Consider the following 13,638-nt stretch of genomic DNA (forward strand, 5'->3'; position numbering starts at 1 on the left):
TAAGGCCCTGATTGTCGATCCTATTCAGTGGAGAGTTTCCTGAAACAATTAGATAATTTATATTCAAATAAAAACTAAAAGTTAATCTCGTAAAAATGGCATTTGTGATTACTGTATTTGTTGCTTCCCGACCCTTTTGCATCAAACTGTATGTTAAAGCAACTCTTCGTTACATGATTTGGTTAGTTATTTATTGGATTGGTAAAGGTACATTAGGGGGCCACATTGGTGACCTTCCCTTCACTGATTCAGTAAATGTTTATGGCCTGATATTAATTATGGGATTTAATTCCAGTTTGGCAAGCCCTCCTTTGCACCTTTTAGTTCCTCCTTTCATTTCTAAGTGTGTGGACACCTTGACATAAATTGTCGTCTATCCAGGCAACAGGTTTCAGCGTGAACCTAATGCGTCTTGATAGCAAAGAAGGCTACTCTGTCTTTACGAATGCCAATACACCTCCATTGAGAGTGCCTGCTGGCCAGAAAGATGTTTGCCTCTCTAAGGGGGTTGAATTAATCCCTGTCCGCTTTTAAACCCACCATTGGGAATATAATGAATGTTTCTTTTTTCACCAATAGTTAGTTTTACCTTCTACCCTCTTGATTAAACTCCCTCATTCAATAACCACAAGTGCTGTTCTGAAAGCACGCATTGTGAAACCACCCTCTGAAAACCCTCATGAGCTCCCCTACATAAGGTTAATAGTTCGCCCAGGAACACTAAAACCGGTGCCAAACCGGCCCAATAATTAAGCCTTGGTATATAGAGATGGGTGGGGGATTTTCATCCTGTAATTTACAGTACTTGCATTTGGTTTTCCCAGCTACAATACAGGCCCTATTGTCTCGCGAGTTTTGAATAAGGAATATTTTATGTGATTCTTACAGCTAAACTGATTTAGTCTGGGGCACATTCTAATAGAGATAATGGTTACACATGAGCTTTTCTAAGTAATATTTTACTAGCTTGAAGGTTCCACATGACCCACTGCATATGTTGCTGGGGGTCTTTGATGGTCTGGATGGCTCTAGGGTGGACAAGCGTCTCTTGGGGACAGCTGTGGCGGTGGCCAAGAGAGACATAGCAGCGCACTGGTCGCAGGCCAGGGCATCTACAGTGCAGGGATGGAGGAGGGGAGTCGACTGGTGTGGGATCCAGGAGGAGGCCCTATTCGAAGTTCGGGGATGTCTAGACTTATTCAACAAAGTGTGGGGTAAATGGTTTAACATGCTGCCACCATGAAGATCTGTTATCTCTTAAGCTATGTTACACTATAACTAACGTACGAACTACTGTGTCGACTGACGGACTTGCCCTATCTTTGTCATCAATCAACTCTGGTATATTTCCTTTTTCTAAGCCTACTGTACTGCAACCAATGAATTTTCTTTGTTCCCATAAAAAACGAATAAAGTTTATTACTAACATTTTTTTTACTAGCTTTGCTTGTGCCGCAGCAATGTGGACATCCATGCATACGTTAACTAAACTCTGTGCACGTACACACTCAAGAAAAAGCAGTGACAGTGGGGCAAGTAATGTAAAATCATTTATGTGCTCCTGTATGCTTGCCTTGCCCTCCTTGGCGGCAAGTGAAGGGAGAACTGACTAATTACAGATGATCACCGTGGGAATTTAGCATAGTTTTACAAAAGAAACAAGTCATCTAGTCTTGCAGCTTTGTGCTATTGTACATTCACGTGTGCTCCTTTCACCTTCCCAGAGAGGTGGGACAGAGAACAAGAGTACAAGAGAAAATAGTTCAGATGAAATACTAATTATAAAATTGGCTTTAATCAATCGCACTCATTTCCATTAATGCAAACGGATAAGTCTGAAAATTGTGGTCACACAGGGGACTAATGTGTGATTACAGTCCGCTTCATCTGAAGCCCAGAAACTGGGATGGTCTAGGCCCCAAAATAATATTTCCTCAGTTGAACATGTTTTTCCAGACCCAGCATCTAGACACCTCAGGGTAGATGTGCACTTAACAAATTGTTTTAACATAAAATAACTTAACATAACTAGAAGGCTGAATAATATACAGCATGTACATCCGGAATAGCCCCAAGTTGCAGTTCTGCGGTTATAGGTAAGCATTGCTGTAACAGAAAATCTAGAAGGGGAATGTGCTCTCCATACCAGTACCTCCTTGCTACTGAGAAGTTCTGGTAGACTCAGTACAGTGTCTGCCCATTTAAAGCAGGCAAGTAAATACATTTTACTTGTTAAGCAGTTTTTTTACTCTTGATCAATCCAATCACACAGTGACCCACCATTTCATCATCCTGGCTAAAGCACAAATGTGTTTGGCTACTCATGGGCAGTGGTTGCAAGAGCACCATGGATTAGGGCATGTGAATAGTAGTACACAAAGGCGTAGCTATGGGACTCCTCAGATCATCACATATTGGTTTATTTCTTTTTCTTCTCATTCCGGCCTAATGTTTGCACAGTTTTCATACACATTGCACATGTGTAGAGTTCAGATGTGTTTTAATGTGCTCTAATCAAGACAAGATCTGGCACACATCGAACAGGGCCTAGTTCCCTGTCTCACAGTGACTCCTAAATGTTTCAATGGACTGTTGGTGGTTTATACCAGGAATTGATCAAATCTTTGAAATTCATTTGTTGCATGAAACCATTCATTTGTTGCAAGAAATTCATTTTGTTGCATGAAAACGTGGAGCACAGCATATGAGCACAATTTGTTCTTTAGAGGTTCTCGATCTCCTTTTATGAGGATGTTATGGAAAGTGATGTATCTGGTGGAGGGTTGTATACATGAAAACATACATGAAACTAGTGAATAGTTTAAAAAAATGTATTCTCTAATATCTTTTGCATGTGTCAAAGAAAGGTTCAACTTCACAGCTCTTCAAAGCATTCCATAAAGAAAATTAGATATTCAAAACTTTTTCATTGTAAACTGATTTTTCATCTTGTAGATCCATATGCTCATGTGTCCTTTCTCCATCGAAGTAAAACATCAGAAATTGTTCGATCAACTCTGAATCCAACCTGGGACCAAACTATTATATTTGATGAAGTGGAAGTGTTTGGAGACCCTAAAACTGTGATGCAAAATCCCCCAAACGTTGTAATTGAAATTTTCGACAGTGATCAAGTGGTATGTGAATGTTCTTGTTATAAAACTCATTGTTCAAGCATTTGATTGAATACTTTTGCTAGTTAACTCATTTTTATTCCTTTTTTGTTCAGGGAAAGGATGAATTTATGGGACGAAGTACTTTCACTCCCATGGTAAAGCTTGATTCAGGAATGGATATTTCCCCTAAACTTCTCTGGTATCCAGTAATAAGTGGAAATAAACCTTGTGGAGAGATCCTTGCTGCAGCTGAACTTATACTTCGACAGAAGGTTTATACTATAACATTTGTTGAAGATATTTACCTTGTTTAACCCAGACATGCTATTTGTTGTAGATTGCTCTGTGATACAGCCCTACAATTGACTACCATTTTGTTATCTTTAGGGTGGCGGTAATCTGCCAATTCTGCCATCGAAAAGAGGAGCTCTTTATATGGTGCCTCAAGGTATTCGGCCAGTGGTTCAGTTGACTGCTATTGAGGTAAATGCCAACTTTGTCTATAATATGTAGCTTTTACAAATATGACTAATAATGTCTACTCTGGGTTTAGACTGATTGATGGAAATGTAATCCTAACAAATTCCTAATATGTCCAAGTGGGAAATATCATCATTTTCCTCACAAGCATGGCATACTTTGTGGCTTGTGATGTTCCAGTAATAAATTGCACATAAGCTGAATGTGCATCTTATGACTGAAGTCCTTATAATGAACTCTCTACTGTGGGTCCAATTTATTTCTATTTTCCAACACCACTATCCTCCCGGCTGCCTACAACCAAAGTTACAAAGGTAATTGTGTATCCTTCAGCATTTATAGAAAGTCTCTGGCACTTTATCCTAGAACCCTTTCACACCTAATAACCCCTTATGGCACAGAAATCATTAAATTGCATGATCACTCATACTAATAAAACAGACTCCGATTGGGAAATGAACATGTTCATCAGTTGGGGTCCATTGCAGAACACATTAGATATGGTACAAGATGTTCTCTAACCACTTCACTGATCTTTGGTGATACTTGGGTAATCCTTTATGCACAGGCTATTTTTGTACATGGATGCTCATCTGTTAGTGATATGATCACTGGCAATCCCCCTATAGCCTTGGGGCAGGGTCCTACATCCTCGTACACTGCTCTTCATGAGCCCAACCACAAGTCAATTTCCACAGGAATTCAAGAGGGATTATAATGTGAACAGATTCTAAGCATCATTGATTGCCTGCTTGTAAACAGTCCTATTTGCATGCTAGTGCCCACATTATCCTACATAAAGTGAACTGTAGTCAATGTTTCGCTGACTCTTTTCTGTCTCAGTTTACGGGTGGCCACCAGGGTTTGTGTCAGGTGTCGGTGCTTGTGAGTATTCAAGCAGACCTTAATGCTCTTCTCCTCTGTGAATGATGTGGTTAATGGGCAAATTGAAGTCAACCAACAGTGAAGCAGCATGGTATGCGGCCTTGGTGCCACATCATTCTTGCCTATGGATATTTTGTAGCCTAATTAAACAGCGTTGCAAGTGTAGGTGGTGAAATGCCTGTGGGAAATGTTTAAAGGGGACAAGTGCACAGTGAACAATCCCTGCCTCCCACTCCATCTAAAAGAAAATGAACAGCACCCAGCTTTTGACAAATACCATTTAATGTTTGCCCCGTGGTGAAATGCCTACAAATCAACCAGAATAAGTCTAAACTATCACAGAACTACATACTATAATGGACTGCAATAGCGCACTGTATCTAATACAGTCCAGCATTTTATACTAGTGTACAGATGTATACTTCAATTTGTTTTGTGCCTAATGCATTTCTCCATGCTGAAAACACAAAGTAGTCTGGCCACAAAAATCCTAACAATGTAGTTCTGCTCTCTTGTTGGGATGAAGAATGTTTCTGTGACTTATCATGTTCTCATTGTATACACTTTTTCTTTTTTACCATTTAAAGTCATTGAAACTGTTTAGTGTCCCTTTCATAGTTCCCTGCTGAAGTGCTTTTGTTTCAATTGATTTGGTAGATTCTTGCCTGGGGCCTCAGGAACATGAAAAGTTATCAGCTGGCTTCTGTTTCATCACCAAGCCTGGTTGTGGAATGCGGAGGGGAACTTGTTCAATCTGCAGTGATCAAAAACCTCAAGAAAACACCAAACTTCCCTGGCTCTGTCCTCTTCATGAAAGTGGTACTGTATTAGAATGTAGTAAAGCGTCTATACTGCGATGCGTGAATCAAATTCTAAACACTGTTTGTAAATCTGCCACTGTAGTACTCTATCCATATTATAAAATGAAGTCGGTACTACAGTTACATGCCCACATACAATAACCAGTAATTGAAAACCTGGGACTGTGACAGTATCCGATTGGTGCAATAACAGAAATATTTTACATTTATAGCTCCTGCCTAAAGATGAAATGTATGCACCCCCAATAATCATTAAAGTCCTAGACCACAGACAGTTTGGGCGGAAGCCAGTGGTTGGCCAGTGCACAATTGAGGACCTGGAAAAGTTCCGCTGTGATCCCTATGATGCCAGACAAGATATTGCACCTGAAATGCGAGGTAACTGGGTAACTCTTGTTTTGTTGTCATGTGTCAGTACTGTCACGAAATTGCTTTATAAATCTAATTCAGTCAATGTCGGCTTTAGTGCTGGTGGCGCCCAGTGCGGCAATGATTGTTGGTGCCCCAAATGACCTTCTCCAAGTCACCACAACCACTCTCGCTCATGCATTTCTTTTGATTTATAGAGCCACTTGTAACAATGTAAGGTGTCGGAGCACTTTCCATCACATACACATTACACAGAGACCATGAACCAGAAGTGTGTGAATTTGTGTAGAAATGTTACACCAGACAGAACTACTAGGTGTGGGAGTCACAAGTCATTCCTACTGGTAGACAGAGTTTAAGAGTGCTTGACCTGGAGAAGCGCAAAATCTAAATTGAAGATGTAACACCATGGTTGGGAGTTGGCTTTACAAATAAGAATTGATTTCTAGCCAAGTGAACCCTTTTTGCAACATTAGGATAATAAACAACTAGCAGAAAAATCATAAGTCGGATCTTTACCTTGCAGTTTGCATGCAGCTCTTTGATGATAGTTATTAGCTCAGTGTTCTATATTAGGATTTAAACTTATAAACTACAAGTAACAAAGGGGACTCTCTGACAGAAGCAGTAAACCACTGGCCTATTTACATTATATGTATGTGATCTGCATGGTACATGTCATTTGAAACCGGCATTATAACCTCCTGCGCTACTTTGAGGAGTCAAAACTTCTACTAGACAAATTTCTGATCTCTCCGCAGCAGATTCATCAATCAACAGAATTATCTTGACAGTTTTATGGTTGCCTTAAAATTGCTGGAGGCAAGGAACGCAGCAGCAGGTGCTTTTAAAACCACATTGTACTTCAAAACACGGCACTCACCACAAAGTCAGCACCAGGTGCGGTGGCACAGATCGCACCGCCCTAGAGCAGGCCCTAAATTCAGGGTTCTCCAAAACCGGTCCTGGAGTACCAAATTCATGCCTGAATTTTAAGATAATTACATTTATGTAAATCGAGATATGCTAATAATCTGGCATGGATCTGGCCCTCCAGGACCGGCTTTGGAGAAGCGAACACTGATCTAATTAATGGGAAAATCTGTTCAAAACATTGACATTAATGTAGTATTCTGCATGTTAATTGAGCTCCTTGTAACAAAATAGCAATTGGGCATCTTCATTTAGCCGCCACCTATTTAAGACTGCAGTACATTTTAGATGTCTTAAACCATTTAATTTAGTTGATCTGCATTTGCATATTAAAAGTCCCTAAATGATTTTTGCATTTTGTACCACATAAAGAGGAGATTTTGAAATGCACACTGTGCATTGCTGTAAACTGTGTTCCTAAGCAAATGTTTTATGTTATCAACATTTCTGGTGTGCCTCCTTGCAAGACCACTGTTGGACTTGGCCCTTCTGGCAGGTTCACCCCTAAACTTTTTGCCTTTAGTTGTGACCTGGTGTTGGTTGTTTTTGGCTTCGGCGCACTTTACCACTGTGTCCCAGGGTAAAGTGCGTGTGGTAAGGTTAGCCTGCCCTCCCATAGGAATGCATGGGGAATGTATGTGTCCATGTTAGTTCCTGATGTGTGGGGAGTGCAGGGTCGAGTTTGGTATGTGCGAACTCCTGTGTTTAAATGCTGCGCGATGATGTGTGCGGCGTTATTGTGTCTAGTGTGGAAGTGCCACTTCTAGAAGTTAGCATGGCTGTGTAATTTATGCGAATTGGCTGTCTGCCTTGTGATTGGCTGGAGATGGCTAGTGAGCCTGGCTCCAGGAGTCAGGATGGGTCTGCCCCGGTGGTGAGTGGAGAGATCTGCATGAGTGATGTGAGGTAGGAGTGCACCTGGGACGGGGATAGGGCTGGGCTTTCCCCACACAATGCTGGCTCCGCCCCCTGTGGTGCGACCGGTGACCCTAGCCTGGCCAGTGAATGGGAAGAGGGGCTGAGCACATCAGTGCTCCAAAACCAGCTGCGACTGGTTTCCCCCCCACCCTAAAGACACAGACAAAGGATTTGTGTATATAAAAAGGGGCTGTGTCCCCATGAATGTTGTTCTCTCCCTGATCCTGAACTTGAGGGGGGCCTGCTGCAGCTGGACACCAGGAGGAACCGCCACTGGGGACTGCCTACCTGCCTGGAGTGCCCTGTGAGCTGGCACCTGGGCCCATCCTTTGCCCCCCCCCCTTACTTTGCTCCAAGACTTTCTTTAAACCTTGCACTCCAGTGGCACTGTAGCTGGATTGCCCGAGGATCCCTTGTTTTTGATTCCTAAAAGAGGCTCTGTGTCCTGCCTGCCTGGGGATCCTAGGGAGGAGAGCTTCCGCTTTCTTACTGCAGCCCGGAGCTGCGATTGTCCTTCCACAAGGGATTCCCCGGTGTGAGGATCCCCCTTTGGCTGTATTTCCAAGCAGGTGCCCACCCTACATTTTCCCCTCAATATTGCTAATTCTAACGGATGCCTACCCTGCATTTTGCCCTTTATTTTGACCCCTAGCGGGTGCCCACCCCGCCAGGGACCTTGTGCCTGCGTTTGAAGGCGAGGGAGCCTACCCCTCATTGCCGCGGTACTGAGGAAAACACCGCCGCCGGCTTGCTTCCGGGAAAGGGCCGTGCTGGGATAGGCTGAGGCGTTCCTGAGTCTAGAAGCTTGTTGCGAGGGCCGCACTGTGGTTGGCTGGCGCGCCCCTGAGCCTAGAGGCTCGCCTGGAGGGACATGCCGCAATTCCATAACCCAGCCTGCACCTGGAGCCGGGTGGTGCTTCCCTCTAGGTGAGGCTGCGCCGCAGGAGACCCGCGGCGGAAACCAAGAGGTTGGAGAGCCCCACGGAGTCCGGGAGGCTCTCCCAAGCCCAGCTGTCCTGCCCGCCGCAGAGAGAGAGGAAAAGTCCCTGCCGTAAACAGCCAGTAAGTGAAGCCGGCTGGGGGAAAACAAAAGCAAGGCCCAACACCGGTGCCTCGCCCCAGAGCAGCCCAATGGGAGCGAGAGGGCACAGTTGTTTGGTCGCTGTGCCGGTGCTTCTTTTCTTTGGGGACCATTATTTTAGTAGTCCCAGAACGGGACTCCAGTTCAAGGCATTCCTTGGCAATTCCGAGCCCCGTGGCTCCACGATGGGGCCTAGTTGAGAGCCCAAGAGGCTCTTGGGTGGTAGGTGATAACGGGGTAAACCCTTGATACTCACCGACCTGGGTCAAAGTATAATTGCAGAAAAGTGGTCGGCTGTATAACATTTCAATAAACAAACTTGGCAATAAATGCATAAAGTGGTACACAAAACCAAGCCTTAGCCAACCAGAAATCCCCATTTCTAACAACCACTTTATGTGGAATGGGAGGCTCTGGGTAAAAATGGTGTATGAATTAGATATGCTGTTCTTATGTAATGGGCCTCTAAGAGCTCATCTAAACGTATTGTGGCACTTTAGCTTCTTAGATGAGAAACGTCTCTGGTTTAAGTACCATTAACGGTGTTCTTTACTTGTTCTCCTCTTACCTTTCTTATCAGCTACAAATAGTTTATAAGGGCAAAAATCACAAAGATGCAGGGTTTTAACTTTCAGGGAAAACTTGCGCTCCGCTATGTTTCTGACTGCCTGTTCGGCTGAGAAATTGAGTGGTGGTGCCACAGGAAAGGGGAAACCCTCTCAACCCCTCAAAAGATGTTGCAACACAACACCTGGACTTTAGAAAACAATTTCCTATTCACACACACTATCTATTCAAAAACAGGGTAATGTTGGTCTTAGTCCGGTCAGTACAATCATAAAAATTGAATGTCCACTTATTCTTGTATGAGCAATTTTTTTTCTTTTATTGCCCAAGCTTTGTCACGCCAGCCGACACGTGTTTAGTCAGAGTGAAGATCGCTCTGACTCTTCAGGGCTGTCTTCTGATAATGGCGTGTGTTGTACTTCAGGAACACTCCTTTCGTTTCACTTGATCTATACAATTATGTTTGCTCCAGTCTCCGCATGAAAAGTTTCACGATACGGTAGTTCTCCGTAGTAACTCTGTAACACGTCCAAATATAACTGGACCTCCTGTTCCGTGTGGCCGCGAATCCGGCGTCTCTACCGATGGTGTATCTCGAATGCCAGGTAGTTGAAAAGATGCAGAAAGAAAGAGAGAAAGGATTGCTGGGTGGAAAGATGGATACATGGCCATATTGGTAAGTGAAAGAATTAATGTATATATTGATGGTGGAAGAAAATGTTAATGGAACTCGAAAGGAGGTTTGGATTTGCTATTTCTGTGTGTTCTTTGTTACTAGAGGTATGGTTCATAGTGGGGGTTATTTTAGATTCCTGGGTACTCTCTTGCTTTTGGCACACACAGCCAGGCCACCATTAGACCCGGGACTAAGAAATGTAAAGAAGTGAAAAACAAGATGTTATGCCTTTTCAGTCTATGCATCCAGGATCAGTAACAGCATCAATTTGCCCCTAACCTTTTCGGCTAGTTTTATTCTATACAACTATCATACATACTTACATAAATGCTGTGCCAGCTCCTTGCAGAACAATCCAAGGAGCTGTCAGTCTACCTCTAAAAAGAAATGCAGGACCCCAGTTATGACATCAGACACACATCCCACATGTCTGTGTATTTTATGATGTGATCATGGTAATCATTGAATGGTAGTTGTGTTGTGTGACACATGCCTTGTGAATAGAAGGCTCTGACTGGTAATTTGTTATCACCAAGCATGTCTAGAAATACGGGTTAGTGTCTCTATGGGATTATGGTTTCAAGTGAACTGTCCATAGTGACTTAGTAACAGCACATGCAAAAACCACAGGTGATGGACAGAATGCAGAACAATGTCATACATTCACCCCAGTACAGAGATCTGGGCCTAAATCCATCGTTGTTTTGCACTCCACACCACCCCAGTTCAGACATGGCCATATGCAAATCAGTCTGAGCCTGTGCCTCATGGGAACAGTCCAGCCCGAACTGCCAAGCCATGCCTTCCCTGGACCGGAAACAAGCTTCCGAGGACCGGTTTCTGGCATTCCAGCCGTCTTCAGCCAGGCTTGCTCGAATCCAGTGGTGTGGAGTGCATGGGACTCACGTCTGAGATTACCCATCCCACTCGGGGCGACAAATGCAAAAACTACAGGTGATGGACAGAATGCAGAACAATGTCATACATTCACCCCAGTACAGAGATCTGGGCCTAAATCCATCGTAATAACAGCAAATATCATCCTTGTAATTAGGGGTCTTAATTTAAAAATAATCTACACCTTAGCAAGGTCCTCTACAATGTAAATTGCATTTCAAACTCTACCTGATGGGAATTTTTCCAGATTAAATTTGAGACACTAACTTGTGTCTTGTTTTTAGTTAGGAGTCTCATCCGTGCTGATTATTTTCAAATTGAGTTTCAGAATTACGGGGACCTCTATACAAAAATGTGGTCCAAAATTAGAACTTGATTGTAAGGGTTAGTTAATTTGAATAACTTTTGCATTTGTCCCAACTCAGTTCACTACTCAAGCCTCCTGTTTGTATGGGAAGGTAATAATACTTTTCTGTTTTTCAGAATGCAGTGCCTATGTCACCCTTATGAGGTTACTTCCCACTATTATTATTTCTGTTCATGTGAGGTCATTTTGTTGTCCTCACCTCTAAGTGTGTTACTAATTTTGTTTTGAATTGGGCACTTTGGATTGTATTGCTCTGTTGTCCTGACCATGACTTTGCAGGTTATCATTTCTACATGATGGAAGCAACAGGCATGTATGCAGATATGAAAGTCACCTGTACAGTTTGCGTGGATTCTCTGCTCCCATGATGAATTTCTACCCAGATTTGAATTTTGGTTTGTTAGCTGAAAGACCCTACATGGGTTGTGCCATCTTATAAAAGCAAACACCCATAAAATAGTCTGAGATTTCTTCTGCATCTCTTAAGTAGCATTGTGGTCTCTACTTGGCCTCTTAAGCTTTTGCCATTTTGACCAAACATAATCCTCATATTTAGATCGGCATGTTTCAGAGTGCCTCAATCTGTACTCCTACTTTCTTCCCCTTTATTGAAAAAAGGCAAATGTGGAATTACTCACAAGGTTCTCTTTAAACTTTAAGTACTAGTTCCAGCAACAACTCTCGGTGGTTGTCAGTCATTTTCTGGTTCTTCTACATTTATTTCAGGGTATCTCCTAGGTGTAAGCTTCTTCGTGATGTTTTTGGTGCATGTGTCAGTCCTGTCAAATCCAAGCAATTGTGTGTACATTTTTTGAAAGGGCCATTCTCCCTTAATGCCACTGGATGTTGGATGTGTTACAGGATTAGATGAGGCACTGATGGCTAAGGGCATAGATGCTCCAGACTAAGCCATCCTGATTTGAAGGAAGCGCAGTGGGGGCTTGACATTCTTATAGTTATTCTTAAGAGTTATAATGATTTTATGGAAAACTTGAAGTTGGAAGTGAATGCCAACAAAACTTATACAATGGCCTGTGGTGTAAGGAATGGTAGAATGTGTCAGCTGTCCATAGGGGATAAATCCATATTAACAAAATGTGAGTTTTCATTCTGGGGGGCTCATTTGTTATTAGTGTCACCTGGTCCTCCTGTATAGCCACATCCAGAACACACTTGATGCCCAATGTTCACCCATCAACAACATTGCCTCTGCTTTTTATAAGAAGCCAATTGTCCCTTTCTTAGAAACGTATAGGTGGAAGTGGCTTCTGGTGTTAACCTGTGGGTCTGGCTTATTGGGCTAAAAAAATGCCACTTGTCTTCAGGCTGAGGAAAATAGTCTGTAGAAGACTTTGAGGTATCCTGCCTAGTTGCCCCTCTTAACTGCATGAGGAACTATGGCTTGACTATGTGGAAGATCTCATCAATCGACCACCTTGCTGTTGTGGTGCTTAATTCGGAGTAATCGCCACACTTTGTTTAATGGCGAAGTTGAAGAGTGTCTGTCTTGTGACAGAGGTTACCAAATCCCCTGTTTAGATCATACTAAGATGTGCACCTTCCTTGGCTGGCCATATGCTGTCTTATAACCTGAGAGCCTGACAAAAGTTGAAAGGTCCTGTATCAAAGGTCTACTATGGACCTTAGACAATGTGAATTGGAGGTGGTGGCAAGATTTTGATTCACTATGAATATTTGCGTTCTGTTATCTAAGAAGGATGTAAACCATTTTAGGACTGTTCACAATATGCCCATTCTAATCTCAAGTCTCTCTAGTATTTTGCCATGGTTAACAGCGTAGAACGCAGACGAGAGGTCGAGCAGCACAAGCAGACATGTTTCATTACAGTCTAATGCTAGTAGGGAGGCATCTACTATATGTAGAATAGCTGTTTCGGTGTTGTTCCCCCAGTCTGAAACCGGATTGACAGATGTCAAATAGTATGAAGTCCATTATGTGTTTGGTTTAGCTGTTGTTGAACACATTTTTCTATTACTTTCCCTTTGCATGGGAATGTTAGTTATTGGTAGGAAATTGTTTGAGCCCGAAGGGTTCTCTGTAGGTTTTATTAGGATAAGGATGACTTGGCTGGTTTTTAGGCAATCCAGGATGGATTCTTGTGAAAGTGTTGCATTGATAATCTTGGTCCAGATGAGGATGAAAGTATGGTAGATAGATGACCAGCAATTTGACGGAAGGGGGTCGTTGTAGTGGTTGTTTGTTTTATAGTCGATAAGATTTTGGTGATGTCTCTGTGGCTTTAAAGTTTGAAGGAGGACCACTGGGCTTTATTTTTGGATCCTGATATAGTAGGTTGGGTTGGAGGATAGGTTGGAGAATTTTTAGAGGAAGTGTTGTCAGCGGCAGTCTTGAGTTCCTTCCCTAGGGAAGTTGTTTCGCAGTAAAGGAGGAGGAGAAATCTTCACTGCTTAGATGTGATTATGATGTCAGGAGTGTGGATTTGGCCATTTTGTTTGACTGCTGTTTTAATATTTCAAATAGTTTCCTTAGTCTGTTTTTGGCATTG

At 42.7% G+C, this 13,638-nt stretch overlaps 1 protein-coding gene across 2 annotated transcripts in view; it reads left to right on the forward strand.

Moving 5' to 3' along the window:
- MYOF (myoferlin) overlaps nt 1-13,638 on the forward strand; it is a 550,379-nt gene that overhangs the window by 407,041 nt on the left and 129,700 nt on the right. For both annotated transcript variants that reach the window (XM_086922487.1, XM_086922488.1), the window contains 5 exons: nt 2,956-3,137; nt 3,230-3,388; nt 3,504-3,599; nt 5,139-5,300; nt 5,515-5,680. In XM_086922487.1, coding sequence (XP_086778613.1) covers nt 2,956-3,137; nt 3,230-3,388; nt 3,504-3,599; nt 5,139-5,300; nt 5,515-5,680 — 765 coding nt within the window. The remainder of the gene's footprint in view (nt 1-2,955; nt 3,138-3,229; nt 3,389-3,503; nt 3,600-5,138; nt 5,301-5,514; nt 5,681-13,638) is intronic.

Source organism: Lissotriton vulgaris, chromosome 5 (assembly GCF_964263255.1).
Source record: "Lissotriton vulgaris chromosome 5, aLisVul1.2, whole genome shotgun sequence".
Lineage (NCBI taxonomy): Eukaryota > Metazoa > Chordata > Amphibia > Caudata > Salamandridae > Lissotriton > Lissotriton vulgaris.